At 59.9% G+C, this 26,428-nt stretch overlaps 2 protein-coding genes across 11 annotated transcripts in view; both read left to right on the top strand.

Moving 5' to 3' along the window:
- Positions 1–8,784, top strand: part of PNPLA7 (patatin like domain 7, lysophospholipase) — a 79,918-nt gene extending 71,134 nt beyond the window's left edge. For all 4 annotated transcript variants that reach the window (XM_073022133.1, XM_073022131.1, XM_073022134.1 and 1 more), the window contains 10 exons: positions 1,332–1,488; positions 3,968–4,084; positions 4,213–4,282; positions 4,894–5,010; positions 5,588–5,736; positions 6,085–6,237; positions 6,378–6,488; positions 6,816–6,900; positions 7,697–7,800; positions 7,958–8,784. In XM_073022133.1, the coding sequence (XP_072878234.1) occupies positions 1,332–1,488; positions 3,968–4,084; positions 4,213–4,282; positions 4,894–5,010; positions 5,588–5,736; positions 6,085–6,237; positions 6,378–6,488; positions 6,816–6,900; positions 7,697–7,800; positions 7,958–8,041 (1,147 nt within the window). In that variant the 3' untranslated portion in view covers positions 8,042–8,784. The remainder of the gene's footprint in view (positions 1–1,331; positions 1,489–3,967; positions 4,085–4,212; positions 4,283–4,893; positions 5,011–5,587; positions 5,737–6,084; positions 6,238–6,377; positions 6,489–6,815; positions 6,901–7,696; positions 7,801–7,957) is intronic.
- A 109-nt stretch (positions 8,785–8,893) lies between these two features.
- Positions 8,894–18,780, top strand: NSMF (NMDA receptor synaptonuclear signaling and neuronal migration factor). Of its 7 annotated transcripts, XM_008005443.3 has the most exons (16): positions 8,894–9,671; positions 10,180–10,241; positions 10,823–11,317; positions 11,940–12,038; positions 12,222–12,297; positions 13,396–13,464; positions 14,257–14,309; positions 14,833–14,922; positions 15,473–15,597; positions 15,835–15,918; positions 16,067–16,100; positions 16,217–16,287; positions 16,755–16,834; positions 16,961–17,063; positions 17,313–17,388; positions 17,498–18,780. In XM_008005443.3, the coding sequence occupies exons 1-16, from the start codon at positions 9,601–9,603 to the stop codon at positions 17,593–17,595; spliced, it is 1,686 nt and encodes a 561-aa protein (XP_008003634.1). In that variant the 5' UTR covers positions 8,894–9,600; the 3' UTR covers positions 17,596–18,780. The 7 variants fall into 7 exon arrangements, with proteins under 7 accessions (XP_008003634.1, XP_008003640.1, XP_008003646.1 ...); XM_008005449.3 differs by lacking the exon at positions 11,940–12,038; XM_008005455.3 differs by lacking the exons at positions 11,940–12,038; positions 14,833–14,922 and adding an exon at positions 13,068–13,073.
- The last annotated feature ends 7,648 nt before the right edge of the window (positions 18,781–26,428 follow it).

The following is a 26,428-nucleotide window of genomic DNA, read 5'->3' as shown; positions in this document are numbered from 1 at the left end:
TTGTGCCACTGTTATCACTGTCCATTTCCAGAACTTTTTTTTAGACAGGGTCTCGCTGCAGTCCAGGCTGGAGTGCAGTGGTATGACGTCAGCTCAGTGCAGCCTTGACTTCCCACCTCAAATCTGCCCCCATGATCCAGTTACCTCCCACCAGGTCCCTCCTCCAACACTGGGGATTCAAATTCAACATGAGATTTGGGTGGGGACACAGAGCCAAACCACGGCAAATGCCTCCAGGGCCTTTCTGTGCTGTGGCTCGTGGCCGAGTTCCCTCCTTAGGGCTGAGTGCTCTTCCCTTGTCTGCTTTATACCCATTCATCTGCTGATGCCACCTTCCGGCTCCTTGCACACTGTAAGCATGGTCATTGTAAAAGCCTGCTCTGTATCTCTGATCTGGGTGTACTCTGGGCCCACTTTTATTGTCTGGTTTTTCTTTTGGCTATGAGGCCAAAAGAAAAGCCTATATGAGGCTTTTCTTCTCATATGACTGGTAATCTTTGGTTGAGTAGTGGACATTCGGTATGAAAGAAGCAGCAGTGATTGGAGGCCCTGGGTGCTGGCTGCCTCGTCTCGGGGGTGCTCCCTGGTCTACGTTCAGCTCACCTGACTCCTGGGGTGCTGCCCCTCAGGACGCTTCCCAGGCTCCTCCCTTCCAGGGCGCCTCAACTCCAGTTTTCCCACCACCTCTCAGATGCCCTGCTGGAGGCAGCCGTGTTTGTGGGTAGAAGAGGCCAATGCCAGTCATCTCTCAGGATACCCTCCTCCCCATCCCAGCCTCACAATCCCTCAGTACCTCCAGAAAGAGGGATTTCATTTATTTTATTTTATTTTTATTTATTTATTTTATTTATTTTCTATTTTCTTTTTTTTTTTTTTTTTTTTTTTTTTGAGACGGAGTCTTACTCTGTCACGCAGGCTGGAGTGTGGTGGTGCAGTCTCAGCTCACTGCAACCTCTGTCTCCTGGGTTCAGGTGATTCGCCTGCCTCAGCCTCCCGAGTAGCTGGGATTACAGGTGCGCACCACCACGCCCGACTAATTTTAGTATTTTTAGTAGAGATGGGCTTTTGCCCTGTTGGCCAGGCTGATCTCGAACTCCTGGCCTCAAGTGATCTTCCCGCTTCGGCCTCCCAAAGTGCTGGGATTACAGGCGTGAGCCCAGAAAGAGGAATTTTAAATTGCATCTGGAGTCCCTCTCTGAGTCAGCGTCTCTGCCTGTGGAGGAGTTGGGAACTGAGGATGAGCAAGTGGTGGCAGGTGGCCACCTCTGACGCTCTGCAGGGCACAGCCTGGGCCTCGTGCTCACTCCTCGCTGTATCCCTGGCTGGTGTAGAGGCTGTGCCCAGGTGGGCGTTCTCAAAGCCTTGGCGGAGTGCAGCATCCCCGTGGATATGGTGGGAGGCACGTCCATCGGGGCCTTCATGGGTGCCCTGTACTCTGAGGAGCGGAACTACAGCCAGATGCGGATCCGGGCCAAGCAGTGGGCTGAGGTAAGCAGGTACCCACCACCCTCACTGGAGCACAGCCCCCCAGGTCCATGCTGGTGCTGGGGGACGCTGGGGCCGTTGGCCTCTGCATGTGGCTCTGCAGGGCCCTGCCCTTGAGGAGGCTACACCCCGAGGCCTCCCAGTGCAGCTTGTGAGGCAAAGGAATAGCAGAGAGAAGGTATGAATGCAGGTTGGTGGTGGGAGGTGGTCTGATCCGTGCCCGGATCTGAGTTGGTGGAGGTTGGTGGTGGGAGGCGGTCTGATCCGTGTCCGGGTCTGAGGTGGTGGAGGTTGGTGGTGGGAGGTGGTCTGGGTCTGAGGTGGTGGAGGTTGGTGGTGGGAGGCGGCCTGGGTCTGAGGTGGTTGAGGTGCTGCAGGATGACATGGACGCCAAGATCGTGGAAAAGGAGCTGATTATTACAGCCCCTGGGAGTAAGAGGCACGAAGCCTCCATGGGGGTTTCTGACCCAAAGGCCAGGCAGGGCAGCGTGAGCAGCTGAGGATGGGCTTACTGAGTCCTCCCGGTAGGCTGGGGGCCGTGGGGCTGTCCCTGGTGCATGGCACCCAGCCTGGGTTGATTTAGGGCAGGGAGATGTTGGCTTGGGGATGTGAGATCAGGTCAGGGCGGCTCAGTGTCACAGGAGAGATGTAAACTACTTTGGCCACTAGTCTGGCCTTGTGATAAATGGATTCCAGAATCAGAATACCAAATACAGCATCAAAGACAGCGGTGAGAACAGGCTCCCCTAGGGCCGCAGAGCGAGGTAGCCGGGCTCCGTTCCCCAGCAGACGTGGCCGCCGTCTGCCCTCCTCAGTGCCGCACTTGCTTTTGTGAAACAAAACCGAGCTTTGGTTGGAGCCATGAGTGGGATCAGAAGGGTTCGTGTTCTCCTTTTAAAAGGAAAGAAAATTCGTCACCCCCTGTGCGGCAGCAGCTCCCAAGCAGACCTGTGCTGCATTCACGTGGCCTGGGGCTGTCGCCAGCCCCGCCAGCGGGTCCCGAGGCCACTGACGCCGGCTCCCCTCTCTGTTCCAGAAATGTGTCTTTCCCTAAAACGAGTCACCCGGTCACCTTCAGTGTGCCGCTCAAAAGAGGGCTTGGGGACTGGTACTCAGCAGGACAGCCTCAGGGACAGTGTCCTCGGGACAGAACCCGCCATGGGCAGAGGTGGCTCAGAGCCGGTCCTGTCCCAGAGCACCTGGTGGCTCTCTCCCTGTCCCTCCCTCTGCGGCTTTGGCGCTGAGGGGCCAGGTGTGGGAATGGCCAGAACTCTCTGGGCTGGTCCTCCTTCCGTCCTGGGAACCCTGGGCCTGCAAGCGACTGGGGGCAAGGTGGGCCAGGGGTTGTGTGCCCATCCCTCGTGCTGAGGAGAGGGGACGGCAGGCACTGGGGTCTGGCTCAGCTCCGTAAGCCCCTCTGGTGCTGGCCAGGGACTTCCTGAGGGAAGGACTGGGGTCTCCTCTGCCTGTGGCCGAGGCATTTTCACTGCCTGCATCACATGGCGTAAGCACGTCCAGCCCACACTCCAAGCACTTCCCTCCCAGCTTCCGTCCCCTGAGCCCTAGCTCACTGTGGCAGGGAAGACCCTTCCTCTCCACCCACACTCGGCATTGAGGCTAGTTTGAGGTCAGTCTCGAGTCCTCTCCACCCACACTGGGCATTGTGAGGCTAGGTCGAGGTCAGTGTCGAGTCCTGCCTGCCTCACTGAGGAAGGATGGGCCCCAGGCCCACCCACAAGGAGCCCAAGAGAGTGGACCCCCGATGGAGTGCCACAGTGGCATGTGAGCCAGGGCTGGGTGGCTCTGACCTTCCTGAGAGCACTCCACTGTGTTCTCCTGGCCCAGGAACCTCATGTGCCCAGCAGCCTGCCCCCAGCTCTCCTCCCCGACCCTCCGGCCACGGGCCTGGGCCAGGCCTTGCCCCAGAGCTGAGCAGGCAAAGCCGAGGAGGCCCCAGACACGGGGGTGCTGCAGAGCCTGTGAGGGTAGGGCCAGCGAGGGCTTAGGGGTCAGGAAGGGACCAAGGGTAGGGCTGTATCCTGGCTTTCAGGCCCTGTGGGTGTCCACCAGCCTCTGCTCCCTCTGAGGCTCCAGCCAGGGTGCCAAAGAATAGAAACGCCCTCAGAATAGAAATTATTTACCAATTGTAGAGGTAGAAAATTGTCAGGAGACTATTCTCCATAGATATGTCATGGTACTGTTGATATGACTTGGATCTGTGTCCCGACTCAAATCTCATCTCAAATTGTAATCCCCATGTGTTGAGGGAGGAACCTGGTGAGAGGTGATTGGATCATGAGGGCAGTTTACCCCATGCTGTTCTTGTGATAGGGAGTTCTTGTGAGATTAGGACCTTGGGTGGGGCCCAAGGATACTCTGGACCCCCGTTCCATTCATGAGCGGCCGTCGGGACGCCATGTGTCTGCTGTGGCAGCCCGCAGGGAGAGTGGGAGCCTTCTGTCAATTGCACATGTGCCCCCAGGGCATGACGTCCATGATGAAGGCCGCACTGGACCTCACCTACCCCATCACATCCATGTTCTCTGGAGCTGGCTTCAACAGCAGCATCTGCAGCGTCTTCAAGGACCGGCAGATCGAGGTGAACCCCCACCCAGCCCCCAGTGCCTGTCCCCTCCTGGCCTCCGCCTCTTGGCCCTGAGTCAGCCTCCCCAGACACGGGACAGGAGCGTGATGGGAGAGGTCCGTCTAAGCCCCGTCCGCCCGCAGGACCTGTGGATTCCCTATTTCGCCATCACCACTGACATCACAGCCTCGGCCATGCGGGTCCACACCGACGGTGAGCACTCCTGCCGCACAGGGGCGGCCGCTTGGGTGCGAGGTGTGGGCAGGGGGAGAGCCCAGCAGCCCCCGGGGTCGGGAAGGTCGCGGGGGTCTCCTGTGGGCAGCTCTGTCCATGGAGGACGCAGGATGCCCCTACTAGGCGCACAGACAGGAGGGGGCGTGGCCTGGACCAGAGACCTCAGACGGGAGGGGGCGTGGCCTGGGCCTGAGACCTCAGACGGGAGGGGGCGTGGCCTGGGCCTGAGACCTCAGACAGGAGGGGGCGTGGCCTGGGCCAGAGACTTCAGAAGGCCAGACAGGACCCTCGCAGAATCAGTGACGTGGGCTAGACTGATGGACATCATGTGGGAGGACAAAGTGAGGGGCTCCCTCACTCCTGGGGTGGGGGGGTCACAGCAGTTGGAAGTCCTGGGCACACGTAATGCAGTGCGACCCCAGAGAAAGAACTCAATTTTGTTCAGCCCTTGGGCCATGTGCTTCCCTTTGTGGAGGTGGCCTCAGTGAGGTGGGACCTACCAGCTCCAGGACTGCAGAGGCAAGGCCCTGACCCCTGGACCCAAGAGGAGCCTCCTCCGGGTAACCAGCGACTCCGGGCCCCCTCCCCAGGCTCCCTGTGGCGGTATGTGCGTGCCAGCATGTCCCTGTCCGGTTACATGCCCCCTCTCTGTGACCCCAAGGACGGACACCTGCTGATGGATGGGGGCTACATCAACAACCTCCCAGGTACTGCGGTTGGGGGGACCACACCCTACAGGAGCACAGGCTCCTGGGTCACGCCGCCCCACGGCCCCTGCTGCTGCTGCCTCTGCTCCGAGAAGGCTGGGCTGGAACACGTTTTCCTTAGAGTGTGCCAAGGAAAAATGTCAGGCTGGCATCAGAGCTCCGAGAACATGCACACGCGTGTACACGCACACGCAGGCACCGGCAGCATGTGCTCCAGCATATGGCCCTGTTAGTCAGCTCAGCAGCGTGCAGAACAAAGGCCAAGTCGAGTAACTGGGAGCAATTAAGCCCCATCTGTGCCCACAGTCAGAAACTAACAGCCTGCAGGTGTCGGCCTTGCTGGGGACCAGGCCACTCCTGTCACCTGTGGGATATGCAGTCAGAATGGCCCAGGACACAGCTCTGTGCCCACAGCTGCCCACTGAGCTGGGCGTGTGGGTCTTCTGCCTCTAGAAGGTGTAACGGCAGAGAGGAGACCCCACAGCCCCCAGGTCAGGTCTCGGGGAGGCAGGCTCTGTCCCCGTCCCCTGGCTCTGCATGCCTGTCCAGGGGGTAACCAGGGCTGGCTTCTCCCTAGCGGATGTGGCCCGGTCCATGGGGGCAAAAGTGGTGATTGCCATTGATGTGGGCAGCCGAGATGAGACGGACCTCACCAACTATGGGGATGCGCTCTCTGGCTGGTGGCTGCTGTGGAAACGCTGGAACCCCTTGGCCACGAAAGTCAAGGTGGGGTGCTACCGGGTGAGCTGGGCTGTCCCTGCAGCTCCTCCCTGCAGCCCCACACCTGTCCTGCGGCAGGGAAGTGGGGACCACTCCTGGGCTCTGAGACCAGCAGGTCTGGGGCCACCCCTCACCACCCCTGCCTGAGCCCAGCTCCGGGGAAAGAAGGGACGAGGCCGGACAGGCCTGAAGGCTGTGGCAGCCCGCAGGGAGGACCCCCGGCCGGGAGCTGCTACCCTCTCCCCGCAGCCCCAGGTTGGAGGATGGGTCCCCAGAACCTGTCCTGCACTACGGGCCATGCTGGGACGGGGTAGGGGCCAGGGCAGGAGACTCAGGCGGCTGTGACGGTAGCAGGTGTTGAACATGGCGGAGATTCAGACGCGCCTGGCCTACGTGTGCTGCGTGCGGCAGCTGGAGGTGGTGAAGAGCAGTGACTACTGCGAGTACCTGCGCCCCCCTATCGACAGCTACGGCACCCTGGACTTCAGCAAGTTCAACGAGATCTGCGTGAGTGCCGGCCACACCCGCAGCGGCGGAGGCGGGCAGAGGGCACTCCGGTGGCTGCCCTTCCCTGCTTCCCCCTTTTGAGAAGACAGGAAGTGAGGGGCTCCCCACACCTCCTGACGGGGCGCTGGGGGTGTGCACAGGAAGTGGGGTACCAGCACGGGCGCACGGTGTTTGACATCTGGGGCCGCAGTGGCGTGCTGGAGAAGATGCTGCGCGACCAGCAGGGCCCAAGCAAGAGGCCCTCGAGTGAGGTGAGTGCGGGCGCCAAGGCCACGCCCAGCTCCCCAGGCCACGCCCAGCTCCCCAGGCCACGCCCAGTTCCTCAGGCCATGCCCAGCTCGGGCCACGCCCAGTTCCTCAGGCCACAGGCCCTGCCCCACTGGTCAAAGACTCCAGGGCTAGGACAAGGATTGCTCAGGACTGCGCATCTCCCCGGCCCCTGCCCTCTGCCCCAACTTGGGGGGCAGGCGGAGGCTACAGAGAGGGCACAGGGTGGGTGGGGCCTCCCCACAGGAAGCAGGCTGGGGACTGGCAGGTGGGTGTCCACAGGCAACATGCTGTCTTCACCCCACCCCCAGGTCCTCACCTGTCCCAATGCCTCCTTCACGGACCTTGCTGAAATTGTGTCTTGCATTGAGCCCGCCAAGCCCGCCATGGTGGATGGTGAGTGGAGGCCCAAGATGAGGTGCTCGCGGCTGCGTGGCCTCCTGATGCTGTGTTGGGCTCGACGCCCCCACCCCAGAGGCCCACGGCCTCCCCTCCTGCCCACGTCCATGCCCACGCTATAGCAGCTGGGGTGCTTGTTGGCGCTCCTCCGTCCCGGGCACCACGTGTACCCACAGCAGTGGGACTTTGACCACCCTGGGCCACCCAGCCTCTGCCCTTCATTCACCCCAAGTCCCAGCCACACCTCAGGCCTGAGGTAGAACCACGTTGTGCCTCCCACCCCACCCCACCCAGTGGGAATGGGAATGAAGGCTGCTTGTTGGAGGGGCAGGAGGACCAGAAGGGCCAGTCCCCTCTACACTCCATCCAGGGCCCTGTGCTTGGGCCTTCGGCCAGTGGCCTCCTGACAGCAGAACTGGACATTCTCCCGGGAGACACCTTCTCGTGGCTGCTGTGGGCTGAGAGAGCCCTGGGCAAGGCAGCTGCTGTCCACAGAGGCCTGGTCTGGGGTGCTGGAGCCCTAAGGGTACCTGGCTGACAAGGGGAGGAGTGTCTACCCACCCCTTGTCCTTGTGGAAGACCTACCAAGTGATATGCTGGGGCAAGGCTGGAGGCAGACAGAACCAGGGGTTCTGTGCAGGGCTGCCCTGGGACCAGGTGGCTGCCTGTGGGGCCCCTGGCCACCTAGGGGCAGGGGTGGGCATCTGTGGCCAGTTCTGCCTCTGAGTGTGGCTGTGCTGGGCATGGTCCCTTCCTTGGGAGGGAACTGAAGTGGCCCTACCCTCGGCGCCAGACGAATCTGACTACCAGACGGAGTATGAGGAGGAGCTGCTGGACGTCCCCAGGGATGCATACGCAGACTTCCAGAGTACCTCGGCAGAGCGGGGCTCAGACTCGGTGAGTAGTTGGGCGTGGCCCCACCTCATGCCCGCAGCTGAGCCTCAGTGCCTCGCCCTGAGCCGGACACTCCCTCCCTGTGGTCCCACTGGGTTACCAGCGCTGCAAAGCCTCCGCCCTGCCTAGTCCTCACGTGCAACATATGGTCTGCTTGCAGGAGGACGAGTCCTTGCTGCGGCATGGACACCCCAGCCTGGCTTTCCCAAAACTGTCCGAGGGCTCCTCTGACCAGGATGGGTGAGGCCTGTGCTAAAGAGCCCAGATGCAGTGTCTTCTGTGGGACTGTCCCCAAGGCTGAGGCTCCTGCCAACTCCTAGGGGCCTCTGTACCTGCCCTGCTCGGAGCCCCAGGCTGTGTTAGGATTCTCTGGGCCTCTTCTCTGTACCTGCAGCCCTGCACACAGGGCCCTGTGAGCTCCCCCTGCAGCCCTGTGAGGCCCCTGAAGCCCTGTGAACCCCCTGCATCCCTGTGAGCCCCCCTGCAGTCCTGTGAGGGCCCCGAAGCTCTGTGAACCCCCTATTGCCTTGTGAGCCTCCCTGCTGCTCTGTCAGCCCCCCTGCAGCCCTGTGAGGCCCCCCAAAACCCTGTGAGCCTCCCTGCAGCCCTGTGAGGCCCCCCAAAGCCCTGTGAACCCCCTGCAGCCCTGTGAGGCCCCCCAAAGCCCTGTGAGCCCCCTGCAGCCCTGTGAGGCCCCCCAAAGCCCTGTGAGCCTCCCTACTGCTCTGTCAGCCCCGCTGCAGCCCTGTGAACCTGCTGCAGCCCTATGAGCCTCCCTGCTGCTCTCTCAGCCCCCCTGCACCCCTGTGAGGCCCCCCAGAGCCCTGTGAACCCCCTGCAGCCCTGTGAGCCTCCCTGTAGCCCTGTGAGTCCCCCCGGAGCCCTGTGAACCCGCTGCAGCCCTGTGAGGCCCCCGAAGCCCTGTGAGGTGTGGGAGCCCTGATGCTGCCATGTGATGTTTCAATAAAGGTTGATCTGAGTGTTGGACGTGTCCCCCGGGCTGAGGTCCCTATGGCAAAGAAACACTACTGGCTGTCCCTGATATGGATGGTCGCCGAGGCTGGGCAGTCCCCAGTCATCCTCAAATGACCCCACTGCTGGGGCCTGAGAGCCCCTAGGGTGGCAACTGCAGGCCAGGCAGGTAGGGCTCCCAGAGTCTGCGTGGAGCTGTGGCTCCCAGGACCAGAACAGGACCCTCTGGCTCCCTCTGGCCTCGAGCACACTGGGTGCCCCAAACCGGCTTCCCCTTCAGTTTCCAGGTCCCAAACTGCACAGGGAGCCCTTTTGTGTAAGGGGAGGGAGAATCGGCCGCCCTGTGACCCCTGCAGATCGTGAGGGCCGAGGGCCCAGGACTTTGCGAGCAGGTGGCCGCTGGCCTCAGTTTCCCCGCTCTGGAGGCCTGGACGAGAGGGCGGCGAGCCAGGCTGTCCGGCCCCGCCCCCAACCCGATCCCTGACGTCACGGTGGGCGGGGTCACCTGTCCTCTCCGAGCGCTCCCGGGCCCTGACGTCACAGTGGGCGGGACCGACCGTCCCTCCGAGCCCGCCCGGGTCCTGACGTCACGATGGGCGGGGCCAGCCCTCGGTCCGGGCAGCGCTCTCCCGGGAGCGGCGGCACGCGCGGAGCGCCGGGTGCGGCCATGCGGGGCCCGGGCCCGACCCCGAGCCCGAGCCCGAGTCGGAGCCCGAGCGAGACCCCGAACCCGAGCCCAAGCGCGACCCCCGGCGCGGCGCGGCTACCCCGGCGGAGGCGGCGGGCGCGGGGCGCGCTCTGAGGCCCGGGGGATGCGCCGCCGCCTCGACCATGGGCGCCGCCGCCTCCAGGAGGAGGGCGCTGAGGAGCGAGGCCATGTCCTCGGTGGCGGCCAAAGTGCGGTGAGTGCGGTGGGGCCGCCTTCCCGGGACCCTGCCCCGGACCCCCACCTCGCCCGAGTCCGCCCTTGCGCCGCGGTGCTCCTCGGGCTCCCGAGCCCCAGCCTCTCCCACTGCGGCGCCCTCCCCGCGCCCTGCGCCCCCTCCTCTGGCTTTTCGCCGCGCCTCCCTCTTCCTGGCCCCCTGCCCTGCCCTCCTGTCCCCTCCTCTCGCGAGCGCATGGTGGGCGAGCGCACCCCCCGGGTCGGGAGTGGCCTCGGTTCCCCAGGGAACAGCAGCCAACCAGCCTCGCGACCCCTCTCCACGGGCCGACGGGCAGGGGCCGGGCCTGCAGGCCTGGCCAGGGCGCACCAGTACCAAGGGTGTGTGGGCTTCTGGAGGGGACGACCCCCGACCCTCCCTCCAGACGCCGAAGGCCTGGCTGGGGACTGGATCCCCGGCTCTTGTGCCGCCCTGTGTTTGGAAGGGTCGTGCTGTGGCCTCTGACCGTGCCCTCTCTGTCCACCCTCAGAGCAGCTCGAGCGTTTGGAGAGTACCTGTCCCAGAGTCACCCTGAGAACCGCAACGGCGCAGGTAGGGCACGCAAGGCCGTGCCAGGGCGGCCCAGACCCCCCAGCCCAGGGGATGCTGATCCCTGCCTCCGGGGGTGGAGCGTGAGGGGCATTGGTTGCGCGTGGGCCAGGCGCCCTGCCGGCCTGGCTTCCTCACATCCCCTGCCCTCCCTGCCCGAGCCCCAGGAGCAGTTCCCAGCCGCTCGTCACCATGGCACCCACCCCGCCTGGGCCGTTGGCATGGCAACAGGCCTCCTGGCTCCCCCAGGGCTGGCACCACTGCCTCTGGGGGCCAGCTGGTTGGGGGAGGGGGAAGTTGGCACCAGGCAAACGGTGCGATCGCAGGCTGGGGGGTGGCCTGCGTGTTCCTACCCAGCAGGACCGCACACAGGTAGCGCGGAGTCACCCCGCCCCCACACACATGCAGGGGCTTCAGGCCCAGATAGGAGTGAGGGGCTCAGAAACACGCCAGTGACTAGGGTTTGAGCAGCCCCAGCCCCCCACAGACGCCAGGTGCCCATTGGGTGTTCTCTGCCTTCGGCCTGCTATGAAACCAGCAGCCGGGGGCCACGCCGCTGCAGGCTCACCCAGTGTCTCTCCCAGATCACCTGCTGGCTGATGCCTACTCTGGCCACGACGGGTCCCCCGAGATGCAGCCGGCCCCCCAGAACAAGCGCCGCCTGTCCCTTGTCTCCAACGGCTGCTACGAGGGCAGCCTCTCAGAGGAGCCCGGCATTAGGAAGCCCGCAGGCGAGGGCCCCCAGCCTCGAGTGTACACCATCTCTGGGGAGCCTGCCCTGCTGCCCAGCCCCGAGGCAGAGGCCATTGAGCTGGCGGTGGTGAAGGGGCGGCGGCAGCGGCACCCTCACCACCACAGCCAGCCCCTGCGCGCCAGCCCTGGCGGCAGCCGGGAGGATGTCAGCAGGCCCTGCCAGAGCTGGGCGGGCAGCCGCCAGGGCTCCAAGGAATGCCCCGGATGTGCACAGCTGGCTCCTGGCCCCACCCCTCGGGCCTTTGGTCTGGACCAGCCGCCTCTGCCTGAGACCTCTGGCCGCCGCAAGAAGCTGGAGAGGATGTACAGTGTTGACCGTGTGTCTGGTAAGGGGCTTGTGTCGGGGCATGGACAGGTTTGGGGGTGCATGCCACTGCCAGGGTCTGACAGAAGCAGCCACTGTGAGGCTTGGAACGGGATGGGTGCTCAGGTCACAGTATGCCAGTGGACTCAAGATTAAACCCGGCAGGCTCCTGCTGCTGCCTGCACACCCTATGAGCTGTGAGTTCCCTCAGCTCCTCAGCAAAATCTGCCAGGCCTCACAGTCCGCTTTGGCCCTGCTAGCACAGGTCAATCAAGGAGTGCTTCCCAGAGGAGGGGGCCTGGGAGGATCTTAAGGGATATATAGGGAGGAAACACCGCTTAATCGGGAGATTGGGCTGCCCTCCAAGAGTCCTGGGGAGCTGTTGGGGCCCAGCCAGGCAGTGGCCCGTTTCCCCGGGACTGTTGAGTTGCATGGTAGCTTGTCCACCAGGCAGAAAGTCACCCCACGGTCCCCACACTTGGGCATCAGGGAAAGGCTGTGGGGCCCCTGGGAAGGGGACAACCCTCAGCAAGGTGGTCTCCAGCCTCAGTGAGGGCCTCCAGCTAGAGCATGGGGGCTGCGGAGAAGGCCTCAGATGCCTGAGGGAAACAGATGCATTTTTTTCCTGGGCCTCCTGGAGACAGACCGTGCTTTCAAAGGAATGTTCCTCAAACTTTGGGTGGCCAAAGGGAAAGTTAAGCCAAAAAAAATCAAAGCGTCAAGTCACCAAGAACGTGGTCTTGGTGAGTGAGCAGCAGACATTTGAGCACTGCCCTCTGGGCCCGTGGGGGGATGCCACCCTGTGCCAGCCTCCCCCCACCCGCCCTGGCTGCCCGCTGCTGCTGACCCCTGGACTCAGAAGCATCTGCTTCCCAACAGGGAGGGAGAGACCTCACCCAGCCACCGCTCCTTTTTGTCTCTTTTAGACGACATCCCCATTCGTACCTGGTTCCCCAAGGAAAATCTTTTCAGCTTCCAGACAGCAACCACAACTATGCAAGCGTGAGTCTTGTGCCACGATGTGGGGTCAGGGCCGGGTGGCCTCCTTCTGCTGCTCAGGAAACACAGCTTTTTCCCAGCCTCTGGGCCTACCAGGGTGGCTGCTTCTGAACAGCCCCATGTGCCCATGCTGTGCCAGGCCTGCCAGGGGGGCCAGGGCTGGCTGCTCTTCCCCTCCCATGGCTGGTGCCCAGCCCCCCCATAGTCCTCTGGTCAGGGGACCCGGCCCAGGGCTGCAGCTGATGAGCTGTCAGTGGGGTGTGGGGTGTGGCGTGGTTCTGCTCCCATCCCCTCTCCTCAGCCTGTGTCTGCCCTCCCTCAACCCCCAAATAGAAGCCTACTTCTGTTTCATATGTGCCACAGGTCATCACAGTTTTGGGGTCCCCCCCAGGGACCTGCTCTTCTCTGTCTGGACATACATCTGGGTTTTCTGTTCTGGGGTTCCTTCCAGGGAAGTTCCCTTTGCTGCAGTGGCCCCCACACCAAAGAAGTGCCCTGCACAGGGGGAGTCCACCCCACTTCCCGCCTCAGGCTGCCCGGTCTCAGCAACCGGTCCTGGTGGCATGGGCTGCAGGGACATAAGCTTCCGTTGCCTATTCAGGGCTGGCTGGCAGTGTAGCCAGCATCCTGCTGGCGGCTGGGTTCCTGTGAGGGATCTACTGGGTCAGTGACAAGAAGGGAACTGCAGGGGCCGGGTGGGGGCTGAGGGGAGGCCCAGGGTTGAGCTCACTGTGTCTTCTCTCTCACGCCATCCCTTTTGGCCCTGGCTTCAGCATCTCGTAAGTACCTGTATGACTCGGTGCCTAAGGGCACAGCTGTTGTCCCTGGGGAGACCCTCCCACCCCCAAATAGGTTTGGGCAGGCCAGGGACCTGGGTCTTGAGGGAGTGCCGCTCTCTGTGGGCCTGGCTCCCAGCGGGCACCGAGGTCGCAGCAGGGCCTGCCGGGAGCTGGGCCTCGACAGGTGAGGCAGGCTGGGACTCCTCTGCCCGGTCCTATGCCCCAGACGCCCTGCTGGGCCCTCTGCTCGCACCACTGTCCCCACGTCTGTGTCCCTCCTGCCTCCGGCCAAGGGCAGTGCTGACTCGCGGTGGTTTCCCAGGGTGTTCAGGGGCTACGCGGAGAGGAAGCGCCGGAAACGGGAGAATGATTCCGCGTCTGTAATCCAGAGGTAGGGCCTGCCAGCCACTCGCCACCAGGGTCCATCTCTGGTCTGTGCTGGCCTGGCCTGGGCCCCCTCGGCCCTGGCAGACCTGATGGGGGAAGGGTGGTGGCGACCACTGGCCTGGCCCTGCTCTGGGGACGTGGCAGGCAGGAGAAGCCATGTGGCCCGGGCTGCAGGAAAGCATCTCACCCTCAGTCCTGCATTCCGAGGGCACGGGTCTCTGTCTGGGCTGGGGCCAGAGGCAAGGCCCCCCTCCCCCGCTCCAACTACAGAGCTATGTCTGGGGAACTTTTTTGCCCGTTTCGGATGTTGGGCCTTGGCAGGGTCCAAAGTTTGGTGGAGGAGAGGACCTGCCCCTGAGGTGGCTCAAGGACACAGAGCAGGAGAGGGGGCTCCTGCAGGCCCCCAGCCCACCATGGGGTGGTACAGACAGGAGCCCCGCTCTGCTGCAGCGCAGGCAGGCTGGATCCTCAGCCACATGGGCGTGGAGGCTCAGGGTGTGAGTCCCGGGCGAGGACGGAAGGTCAGAGCCTGAGAATGCAGCTCCGGAGGAAGCTTGATCCAGAGCGCCAGGCACTGCACCTTTGTTCTGGAGGCGAAGGGGAGCCCTGGAAGGCTCTCGCGGGGAGAGCACTGGGTGGGATTTGCCTTTGGGTGGGAGGTGGTGCCAGGAGCCAGGGAAAGCATTGGCTTCCCACATCGAAGGGGTGAGAGTAGAGCGCTAGCCCGACGGGGACTAGGTGGGCAGGGGCTGCCGCAACCCCCTCAAGGCCTTCAGCCCTTCACTTCCTCCCCCAGGAACTTCCGCAAACACCTGCGCATGGTCGGCAGCCGGAGGGTGAAGGCCCAGAGTAAGGCCCCGTGGGGCGGGGGTGGGGGGCCGGCGTTGCGCTTGGCTGGTTGGGGCTTTGCGTGCTGCTAGCTGTGCTAAGAACGACCCCCCCCCCACCCCCCACCCCCCTGTCCTAACCCCAGCCTGGCCCTGCCTCAGGCTCCCAGCCACGCCCCCAGCCCGGCACAGGCTCCTCCCTTCCCAGCCGCGCCCCCAGCCCGACAAGGCTCCTCCCCTGTCAGCCACGCCCCTAGCCCGGCACAGGCTCCTCCCCTGTTAGCCACGCCCCCAGCCTAACACAGGCTCCTCCCCTCCCAGCCACGCCCCCAGCCCGACACAGGCTCCTCCTCTCCCAGACTCCGCCTCTGGCCCCGCCCCAGTGTTCGCAGATCCTGCCCCTGGTCCGGGTCTGCTTCATGTGCCTGAGGCCACACCCACATCAGCTTCCTCTGCCCAGGGTCCCCGTGGTCCCCTTGCCTGGGGCCTGAGTCTCCCGAGGCCCCGCCTCGCCCGCTCGCTAATGCGGGTTTTGCTCTCTGCAGCGTTCGCTGAGCGGCGCGAGCGGAGCTTCAGCCGGTCCTGGAGCGACCCCACCCCCATGAAAGCCGACACTTCCCACGACTCCCGAGACAGTAGGTGCCCCGCACAGGCCTGCCCACCCTTCCCAGAGCCTTCCCTGGACCCCAGACCCCTGCTGGGGGTCCCCTGCCAGGGCCGCTGGGCTGCGCTTTTGCACTCTGAGCCTTGGTTTACCTATTTGTGAGATGGGGACGCCCTCAGCATCTCCGATCTCAAAAATGGGGCTAACTTAACGGCTGCGGCAGTGCTGGCCGGGGGCGCCTGTAGGGCTGTGCCCACTGCCACTCGCAAGAGGCCTTGAGGGGCAGGGGACTGCGGTGCCCGCCCCCACTCCCTCCCAGGCGCCCTGCCTACTTGGCTGGAGCTGATGCCTGCACGCGCCTTCCACCAGCCTGGCACCAGGGTCTCCCTCCCCACATCAGGCCGCTACCCAGTGGTGTCCACAGGCCTGTCCTGCCAGGCTGGCGGCGGCCTCTGCATAGTCCTCTCACTTGCTTGGAGGATCCTCCGGGACGGGCCTTTCGGGGCCTGTGGGCCTCAGGCCGTGGCCAGGACAGGAGGTGCTGCCAGGCCTGCTGTCTTGGTGACCCTCTTGCTTCCCAGGCAGTGACCTGCAGAGCTCCCACTGCACGCTGGACGAGGCCTTCGAGGACCTGGACTGGGACACTGAGAAGGGCCTGGAGGCCGTGGCGTGCGACACCGAGGGCTTCGTGCCACCAAAGGTCATGGTGAGGCCCAGCCCAGGCAGTGCTCCTCTGCACCCCAGCAGGACTCAGCCCTGCCCCAAGAGCCCAGCCAGCTCTGCCTGGGACCACACAGCCTTCTCCGGCTGCCTGTGGGAGGGGGTCTCATAGGGCTGTACCCTTGGGCTGCCTGGCAGCCAGAAGGTAGCCTCATGGGGGCTCCTACAGCCCCTCGGCTTTTGGATGGGCCTGGGGCCCCTGAGCAGCTCTTTGTCTCCGTAGCTCATTTCCTCCAAGGTGCCCAAGGCTGAGTACATCCCCACCATCATCCGCCGGGACGACCCCTCCATCATCCCCATCCTCTACGTGAGTCCCGCCCCAGGCCTGCCCCCACAGATCCCCTCCTGCAGCCCCACACTGGGCCAGCGCTGGCACCCCAGGTCCCCAGCGGGCTGTGACGCTGCTGGCTCTGACGCAGCCCTGATGTGGCCTTGTGGCCTGTGTCTGTCCCCAGGACCATGAGCACGCAACCTTCGAGGACATCCTTGGTATGTGTGTCGTTGGCCCCTCTCTGCTGGTCCTGGGGCTGGGAGAGCAGACATAGGCGGGGGGTGCCCCTGGGGCTGGGGTGGGAGCCGCAGCGCTCACATCCCCTCTCCCACAGAGGAGATAGAGAGGAAGCTGAACGTCTACCACAAGGGAGCCAAGATCTGGAAGATGCTGATTTTCTGCCAGGTGGGGCTCAGTGTTCTTCTCTGGCCCAGGAGAAGAATCGTGGCAGGGTGGGGGGGGACCAAGGGGAAGAGGCCTGGGGGGGGACCAAGGGGAAGAGACCTGGGGGGGGACCAAGGGGAAGAGACCTGGGGGGGGACCAAGGGGAAGAGACCTGGGGGGGGACCAAGGGGAAGAGGCGTTGGGGGGGAGACCAAGGGGAAGAGATGTAGACGTTGTGGAGGACCAAGGGAAAGAGATGTGGTGGGGGAGATGAAGAAAAAGAGGTGTTTGGAGGGGAGACCAAGAGGAAGAGGCTGGGATGGGGAAAGACCAAGGGGAAGAGGCGTAGGGTCAGGGAGACAAAGGGGAAGAGGCATGGCCAGGAGAGGACGACCAAAAACACCTCCCACGCGTGTGCGTGAGTGCATGTGTGTGGGAGAGGGGGAGGAAGGAAGGAGGAGCAGGTGCCTGATCACTGCTTCTTACAGGGAGGCCCTGGACACCTCTATCTGCTCAAGAACAAGGTGGCCACCTTTGCCAAAGTGGAGAAGGAAGAGGACATGATTCAGTGAGAAGCCGGGTGCCCTGGGCGCAGGGAGGGCTGGAGGCAGAGTCCAGGCTCCCTCCCCCACGGTTCCCTCTGTGGAGCGGGGTGCCTGTCCCTGCCACTGGGTGACCCGCCCCTCTCCACCAGCTTCTGGAAGCGGCTGAGCCGCCTGATGAGTAAAGTGAACCCAGAGCCGAACGTCATCCACATCATGGGCTGCTACATTCTGGGGAACCCCAATGGGGAGAAGGTACAGTGACTCCCAGGCCCCACCCCAGGCCTCTGGAAACCCCCAACGTGGACAGACAGGGCAGGGCCTTCCGTGTTTCTTGGCATTTTTTTTTCCTTGCCCCGGGCATTCCCCTAGAAATCCCTTTTGCCTGAGTGCAGCCAGGTTTGGGGGGTCTGAGAAAAGAGGGTGGGCCCTGCTCCCCATCTCTTCCCCCCTGCTCCTTCCCCATCTCTCTGCCTCAGACTCACGGCACCCCCCTTCTTCCAGCTGTTCCAGAACCTCAGGACCCTCATGACTCCTTATAGGGTCACCTTCGAGTCACCCCTGGAGCTCTCAGCCCAAGGTGAGTTACCCAGGCTGGGCCCAAGCTCTGCAGCCGCTGTGGGGCCTCGGTGGGGCGGGATCCCGAGGCTGCGGGCCAGGCCTGAGCCTCCTGCCCCCGCTCCGCCCAGGGAAGCAGATGATCGAGACGTACTTTGACTTCCGGCTGTATCGCCTTTGGAAGAGCCGCCAGCACTCGAAGCTGCTGGACTTTGACGACGTCTTGTGAGGGGCAGAGGCCTCCGCCCAGTTGCCATCAGGCCGCTCCGTCTGCACAGGGACCTGGGGCTGGGCTGCCTCGTGCTCCCCGGGACTGTGCGGCTCTGGTCTTGCCTGGAGCCACTTCAGGGCACCTCAGACGTTGCTCAGGTTCCCCCCGTGGGTTCCGGTCCTCACCGCACCCATGGCCACAGAGGCCTCAGTCCCTGGGGGCCGGGAGGATCCCGCCCCATGGTCCGTGGATGCTCAGCGGCCAGGCACTGACCTGCCATGCCTCGCCTGGAGGCTCGGCTTTGGGAATCCCCTCCATGGGGTTCATAGAAATAAGTGCAATTTCTACACCCCCGAAACAGGTCAAAGGGAAGCAGCGTTTCTTGTTAACTAGTTAAGCACTATGCTGCTAGTTACAGCATAGGCACCCCAGCCCAGCAGCCCACATGTGTTCAGGACCCTCCCTGCCCACCCCCTCCCTGCCGTATCGATCACCAGCACCAGGGTGGCCCGTGTGCGTGGGGCCAGCGTCGTCGGGCTGCCCAGCCTGGCTCTGTCTACACTGGCCGAGTCTCTGGCTCTGTCTGCACTGGCCGAGTCTCTGGCTTTGTCTGCACTGGCCAAGTCTCCGACTGTCTGTGCTTTCACTTCCACTTCTCTTGCCACCCCCTCTCCCCGCTTACTCAGACCTCAGCCGGCGCCAGACCCGGCAGGGACGTCTGGGCAGCAGGAGGGAAGGGCGCAGCGTCCCCTCCTTCAGAGGAGGCTCCGGGTGGGGCCTGCTCCCCATCCCCCCAATCCCACCCAGCACTCTCATTGCTGCTGTTGAGTTCAGCTTTTACCAGCCTCAATCTGGAGGCTCCATCCCAGCACAGAGGCCTGGGGCTTGGCAGGGGCCCGGCTGGGGCTGGGTCCTGGGTTTCAAGAACCTCACCGGTACCACAGTGGGCCCCTGGACCCGGCCGCGCAGCTGGTGGACTGTAGGGGCTCCTGACTTGGAGGAGCTCCCAGCTTTTGTCCACAGCCGGCAAGATGGGCGCTTGTGTATATAGCTGGGGTAGGGGGCAGGCCCCCCTTGTGCAGAGCCAGGGGTCTGAGGGCACCTGGCTGTGTTCCTGGCTGAGGGAGGGCTGGGGCGGGGGCCGGGCTCGGAACGGTGTACGATACCCCTCATAGTGACCATTAAACCTGATCCTCCACCTCGGCCGCCGCATGGGTCTGTCCTCTCAGTGCTCTCCAGGGGCCGCCCCAGGCCCAGCTTCTGGGCCCACTCCTCTGAGGTCACTGCTGCAGGGCCTTCCTGCCTGGAGAGAGTTGGAGCCGGGCCACTAGACCACCCCTCAGGGCACAGCCGGGGGGGCCGACGTGGGAGGGGATGGAGAGGAGCTGCAGGAGGGCTGGCGGGGGCCGCAGTCTCAGAGAGGGGGACACCAGGTCTGGAGGGGAGAGCAGAGACAGCCCATTGCCCCGCCGCCTGAGGGCACCACGGAGAGGGCTGTCTGCCCCCTCAGGCCACCCTGTGTGTGCAGTCAGCAGTGTACCACAGATGGGGGCCACTCTCTCAACCTCGGGTGTCCCCAGGGTCCAAACCACTACTGGGCACAGCCAGGTTGGCTACCAGCTGGTTCCCTGCCCTGTGGCTGGGGGACGGAACAGCAGGTATCAGCTGGGCTAGGGTCAGGATCAGGGGGCCTGCCAGGTGTGCCAGCCCCATGCAGAGGCAGGCTGCACAGCCTGGCACAGCCTAGCAGGCTTGAGGCCCGGGGTGCTGGGAGCGGTCACACATCCATCAGCCACCTCCAGCTGCTCCAGGACATTCTAGATGTAGTCCGGGAGGAGGCAGGTTTTGGTGCCAATTTGAATGTATAAAGTTTTAGGGAAATACCAAATGCCTATAGACTTTCTGTTATTCAGTGGCCCATACTGTTTGAAAGTGACATATCATGAAATCATGGGGGGATTCGAGTCGCCTTTCTTCAGAGTTGATGAGACAAGTTGCCACTGCCTGGAATCTGCTGGTGCTGCCATGCAGGCCTTGAGGGTGGCGCTCCTCAAAGTAGGACAGCACGCGAGGTTGCCACGTGCCCACACACTGCACTGCTCCAAAGGCATGTCTGTCCGTCACCTGCAGTCCTGAAAGGCACATCCATCCGTCACCTGAGCTCAGAGTCCCAGAACAGCCAGACACTCCCCCATCCCTGCCCTAACAGGGACCCTGCAGTCCCAACCCATCTGGTGCCTGCTGTGGCCGCAGGCCTGTCCCACACAGTCCGGTCTGTAGGGTCTGCTGGAGCGAGTAAGGCCTGGGGGGTATTAGATATGGTCCACGAGGTTCCATTCCTCATGCCATAGCCACCGGGGGGAGTGAAAGGAGGAAGAGACATGGAAGCCAGCAGCCCCAGGAGCAGACGCAGACACAGAAGTGCCAACGGGGAAGGAGGTGGCCCCACGCAGAGGCAGGCTGGGCCAGGCTGGGGTCCGGTGACCAGGGCAACCTCGGCTACTTTGCTGCACCTGCCCTTGAAATACAAAAACAGCAGCAGCAGCCAGAAATAGCTGGGAAAGAAATAAGAAATATTGGCCATACATGGGCGCAATTAAAGTCCTTAAGATTTAAAGTGCTTTTATATATTGCTAAAGAAAATGACAAAAGCCAATAGGGAAAAGTGAGCAGAGATGTGGAGGGATCATTCACAGAGCAGGAAACTGGCCAGTAATTCCTGAAGAAAGTCCTCATCCCATCAGGAATCATGGAAAGGCCAATGAAAGCGACAAGGTAACCCCCTTTTTAATTTGAGACAGGGTTTTGCTCTGTCACCCGGGCTGGGGCTCACTGCTGCCTTGACCTCCTGGGCTTAAGAGATTCTCCCATCTGCTCAGCCTCCCGAGTAGCTGGGACTACAGACATCACCACGCCTGGCTAATTCTTTTATGTTTTAGGTCTCACTGTGTTGCCCAGGCTAGTCTCAAACTCCTGGCCTTAAGCAATCCTGCCCTGGACTGTTACAGCCTTTTTTTGAAGGTAATCTGGAAACAGCTCTTGAAGTATCGTGACTGATGAGTGCACAAGCCCATCCAGCCCCAGCCACCCCCTGGCACCTTTTCTGAGGGTGTCTACTGCTCTGCCGTGCCATGCCTGCTAATCCGGGTGCGGCCCGATCGCACGATGGCCTTCCCGGAAGGATCTGATGCTTGTGAGGGTTATTGCTAAGGAGGAAGATGCAACCGGTCCAGCTGTTCCAAGTGACCGGGTCACGCTTCGCATGGATGTGGAGTGTCGCCTGCCACCTGCCTGGACGCACTCTTGTGGCTACCCAGGAACAGCACAGGAGGCGGCCCCCGCCTGCCTCGGCAACCTGCCTGCCCTGCTCTAGCCGGTCCCGCTCTCAAGTGCAGACGCCCAGGCCTGCACATCCACGTTCACGACACAACCCCAAGGAGCCCCCCAGGCGGCCCCGTGGCCAGACGTGCACCCCGCAGAATGACCACCCTTGAGACCTGGGGTGTGGTCTGGGGGCTGTGTGGGGACCTCCTGCCGGGATGCGGGAGCTTCTAAGGGCAAGAATCACAGGTGTGACTCCTGTCTGTAAGGTAAAACCCCCGTGAGCAGGAATAAATACAGAGACATAATCGCAGTGGTGGAGGGAGCTGTGGCAGTCACACCTCTGCTGTTAGCATTGCCTCTATGGGGGCAGGAGAGAGCAGACATACAACCTGACCCTGAAAGGGGCAAGATGGCCCCGGTGGCTCCCTGCCCTTGTCCTGGTGCCTGCCTGCAGGCGGGTCAGCTCCCCTTCCGCTGAGGAATCTCCTATGTCTCTGTGTGCTCTGTCACCCCTGCTTTCCGGCCTGAGGGCTGGGAAGGGAGGTCTGGGGAGCCCGGGAGCTGAGAAGTACCCAAAAACCACCCCCAGTGCCCCCCAACCCTCAGGTGCGCCTGCGAAGTGTGTCTGTGTGTGTCTCACTCTAACTCACCCAGACAACTGACTTGAGTAGCCAACCTTGGTCATTCCCAGAACCACCACTAGGGGGCATACGTGCGGCTAGACCAGAGGGTGCCCCAAAATCTGTCTCTACAAAAAAATTAAAAAAAATTAATGGGGCATGGTGGTGGTGCGCGCCTGTGGTGTCAGCTACTTGGGACGCTGAGGCAGGAGGATCACTTGAGCCCGAGAATTCAAGGCTACAGTGAGTTAAGATTATGCCACTGCACTCCATCCTGGGTGACAGAGCAAGACCTTGTCTCAAGAAAAAAATTTTCAATGAGTAAAATTTTAAAACACAACTTTGGTCAGTCTTTCTATCATTTGAATGTCTTCTCAACCCCGGTGTCTGCTGATGGCCTCTTCCCTGCTGGTCAGGATTCTCACAGTTCTTTGGGTGTGGAGAAATGAAATTCTGGTTTATAATTTTTTTTTTTTTTTTTTTTGAGACAGAGTCTCTTTCTGTTGCCCAGGCTGGAGTGCAGTGGCACAATCTTGTCTGACTGCAACCTCCACCTCCCAGGTTCAAGTAATTCTGCTACTTCAGCCTCCCAAGTAGCTGGGATTACAGACGCCTGCCACCACACTTGGCTAATTTTTTGTATTTTTAGTAGAGACGGGGGTTTCACCATGTTGACCAGGCTGGTCTCGAACTCCTGACCTCAGGTGATCCACGTGCCTTGGCCTCCCAAAGTGCTGGGGTTACAGGCGTGAGCCACTGTGCCTGGCCTGGTTTGTAATGTTTTGAATCTTACTTAATATGAGACTGGGAGTCTTCCTTTTATCCTACAGTGAACGTTGCTGTTTTAGTTTCAACCTCAGTGGCTGTTGGTCCAAGGTCAGTTTTTCTCCAAGATTTTGGGGCACCCTCTGGTCTAGCTGCACGTGTGCCCCCAGTGGTGGTTCTGGGAATGACCAGGCTGGTCCTGAACTGGCCTCAAGTGATCCTCCTGCCTTGGCCTCCCAAAGTGCTGGGATTACAGGTGTGAGCCACCATGCCCGGCCTGAAGACTTTAAAGTAGCTATTATAGTAGTGCCCAACTGAGCCATCATCAGCACTTAAAATGTTAGAATAGAAAGTCTCAGCAAAGGCCGGGTGCGGTGGCTCATGCCTGGAATCCTAGCACATTGGGAGGCCGAGGCGGATGGATTACTTGAGCACAGAAGTTTGAGAGAAGCTTGGGCAACATGGTGAAACCCCATTTCTACTAAAAAAACAAAAATCAGCCAGGCACGGTGGTGCATGCCCATGGTCCCAGTTCCTGGGGAGGCTAAGGAGGGAGGATCGTTTGAGCTTGGGAGGCTGAGGAGGGAGGATCGTTTGAGCCCGGGAGTTCACAGCTGCAGTGAGCTGTGATCCTGCCACTGCACTCTAGCCTGGGTTACAGAGTGAGATGCTGTCTCAAAAAAAAAAAAATAATAAGAAGAAAAGAGGCCGGGTGCAGTGGCTCAAGCCTGTAATCCCAGCACTTTGGGAGGCCAAGACGGGCAGATCACAAGGTCAGGAGATTGAGACCATCCTGGCTAGCACAGTGAAACCCCGTCTCTACTAAAAAATACAAAAAACTAGCCGGGCGAGGTGGCGGGCGCCTGTAGTCCCAGCTACTTGGGAGGCTGAGGCAAGAGAATGGCGTAAACCCTGGAGGCGGAGCTTGCAGTGAGCTGAGATTGTGCCACTGCACTCCAGCCTGGGGGACAGAGCGAGACTCCCTCTAAAAAAAAAAAAAAAAAGAGTCTCACCAAATAGAACCATATGAAAATTTTAGAACCAAAAAACACAATAACCAAAATTGAGAAAACAAACAAACTTCATTGAGCAGACTCAGTAGCAGAATGGAGATGGCAAAGGGACAAGTCAGTAAATATGAAGACAGATCAGCAGAGATTATCCCATCTGAACAACAAAAAAGATTAAAAGAATAAGTGGGCTAGGTGCGTTGGCTCACGCCTGTAATCCCAGTACTTGGAAAGGCAGAGGCAGGTGGATTACTTGATGTCAGGAATTTGAGACCAGCCTCGCCAACCTGGTGAAACCCCATCTCTACTAAAACTACAAAAATTACCCGGGCTTGGTGGTGGGCGCCTGTAATCCCAGCTACTCGGGAAGCCGAGGCAGGAGAATCGTTTGAACCCAAGAGGTGGAGGTTGCAGTGAGCTGAGATCGTGCCACTGCATTCCAGCCTGGGCGACAGAGCAAGACTCTGTCTCAAAAAATAAAATTAAAAAGTAAAAATAAAATAAAATATCAGAAGCAAAACGCAACAGAATTGAAAGGAGAAGTAAACACATTCACGATGACACCAGCATTCTTCTCAGTAATAGAACTAATGGACAATCAGCAAGATACAAATCCCGACATGTATTTATATAATACCAGCTAGACACAAGCACACTTAGAGAACACTGCACCCACCAACGGCAACATCGAGATTCTTCTCAAACGCACATGCAGCAGCACCAAGATCAACCAGATTGTGGTTCAAAAACAAAAAAACCTCAGCAAATTTAAAACAAAGTTGGCTGGGCACGGTGGCTCACGCCTGTAATCCCAGCATTTTGGGAGGCTGAGGTGGGCAGATCACCTGAGGTCAGGCGTTCCAGACCAACCTGGCCAACCTGGTGAAACCCCGTCTCTATTAAAAATACAAAAAAATTAGCTGGGTGTGGTGGTGCACGCCTGTAATCCGAGCTACTCAGAGGCTGAGGTAGGAGAAACAACTGAACCCAGGAGGCTGAGGTTGCAGTGAGCCTAGATTGTGCCACTGCACTCCAGCCTGGGCAACAGAGTGAGACTTTGTTTCAAAAAAAAAAGAACATATATATCTATATATATAGATATATATATAAATAAATGAAATAAATAAATGAAATACAGCATATCAAAAATTGAGAGAGATAGCTAAACAGCGCTTAGAGGGAAATTTATAGCACAAATGTTTAGATTAGAAAAAAAGAAAGGTTCAAGTCATTAAGCTTCTGCATTAAGAAACCAGATAAGGAGGAGAAATATAAACTCAAATCAAGCAGAAGAAAGGAAATACATGTAAGCACAGCATTAAAATAATTCATAAAACAAAAAGAAAAAACTATGAAACAAAAAGCTGGTTCTTTGAAATGATGAATAAAATGGATAGACCTCTAGCTAGCAACACTGATGAGAGAGAAAGGACAAAATTACCAATATGAGGAATGGGAGGGTTATCACTACAGACCCTACAGACATTAAAAGGATAACCAGGAAGTACTATGAATAATTGTATTCACATAAATTTAGCAACTTAGGTGAAATAGACCAATTCCTTGAAAGCCACAAACTACCAAAACTCATTAAACAGACAACTTGAACAATCCTATTAACTGTTAAAGAAACTGAATTTGTACTTTATTTTATTTATTTTTTTTTTTTTTGAGACGGAGTCTCGCTCTGTCTCCCAGGCTGGAGTGCAGTGGCCGGATCTCAGCTCACTGCAAGCTCCGCCTCCCGGGTTCACGCCATTCTCCTACCTCAGCCTCCCGAGTAGCTGGGACTACAGGCGCCCACCACCTCGCCCGGCTAATTTTTTGTATTTTTAGTAGAGACGGGGTTTCACCGTGTTCGCCAGGATGGTCTCGATCTCCTGACCTCGTGATCCGCCCGTCTCGGCCTCCCAAAGTGCTGGGATTACAGGCTTGAGCCACCGCACCCGGCCTGTACTTTAAAACTTTTCTAAACAAGAAAGTACTGACTCAGATGGTTTTATGACCAAATTACACAAAATATTTAAAGAAGAAATTTAATACAAATTCTTCAAATCCCTTCCACAAAATAAAACAAGGACAACAGGCTGGGTGCAGTGGCTAACGCCTGTAATTCCAACACTTTGGGAGGCCAAGGTGGGCGGATCACAAGGTCAGGAGTTCAACACCATCCTGGCCAACATGGTGAAACCCCCATCTCTACTGAAAATACAAAAAATTAGCCAGATGTGGTGGCAGGCGCCTGTAGTCCCAGTTAGTCGGGAGGCTGAGGCAGGAGAATCGCTTGAACCCGGGAGGCAGAGGTTGCAGTGAGCCAACACCACGCCATTGCACTCTAGCCTGGGGACAGAGCAAGACTCCGTCTCAAAAAAAAAAAAAAAAAAAAAAAGGAAGGACAACTTCCCAGACTCATTTTATAAGCCCAGCATTATCCCCATACAGAAACCAGGACTGAAAAAGAAAACTACGAAACTTTGTTGAACACAGCTGCAAAAATCCTCAGCAAACACGTTTGATTGTCACTATCCATGGCAGCTACGTGGTATAAAGTTGCTGCAAACACTGAATTAGTGAATATGCTAAACTGCTGCTCCTAAGGGAAATGCAAAGTTATGTTCCTGCAAGCTTCTGGTCACGGTTTTGTCAAATGGTCAATATATTAATAAAACCTTCTTTTATGTGTTTTTTTTTTTTGAGACGGAGTCTCACTCTGTCCCCCAGGCTGGAGTGCAGTGGCCAGATCTCAGCTCACTGCAAGCTCCGCCTCCCGGGTTCATGCCATTCTCCTGCCTCAGCCTCCTGAGTAGCTGGGACTACAGGCGCCCGCTACCTCGCCCGGCTAGTTTTTTGTATTTTTTAGTAGAGACGGGGTTTCACTGTGCTAGCCAGGATGGTCTCGATCTCCTGACCTCGTGATCCACCCGTCTCGGCCTCCCAAAGTGCTGGAATTACAAGCTTGAGCCACCGCGCCCGGCCTATGTGTATTTTTGTTTAAGGACACCTTATCTGTTCATAATGGCCTCTCAGCATAGCGCAGAAACGCAAGGAGGCTGAAATGCACCTTACAGAGAAAACACACGTTGGATAAGCTTCATTCGTGCAAGAGTTAGTGCTGTTGGCCATGAGTTCAAT

The sequence above is a fragment of the Chlorocebus sabaeus genome, chromosome 12 (assembly GCF_047675955.1).
Source record: "Chlorocebus sabaeus isolate Y175 chromosome 12, mChlSab1.0.hap1, whole genome shotgun sequence".
Taxonomy (NCBI): domain Eukaryota; kingdom Metazoa; phylum Chordata; class Mammalia; order Primates; family Cercopithecidae; genus Chlorocebus; species Chlorocebus sabaeus.
This window is presented reverse-complemented; position numbering and strand designations above follow the sequence as displayed.

Coding starts and splice junctions, on each gene's coding strand:
- NSMF (XM_008005443.3), top strand. CDS start 9,601: ATGGGCGCCGCCGCCTCCAGGAGGAGGGCGCTGAGGAGCGAGGCCATG. Junction 12,039..12,221: donor TCACCAAGAACGTGGTCTTG/GTGAGTGAGCAG, acceptor TGTCTCTTTTAG/ACGACATCCCCATTCGTACC. Junction 16,835..16,960: donor AAGGAAGAGGACATGATTCA/GTGAGAAGCCGG, acceptor CCTCTCCACCAG/CTTCTGGAAGCGGCTGAGCC.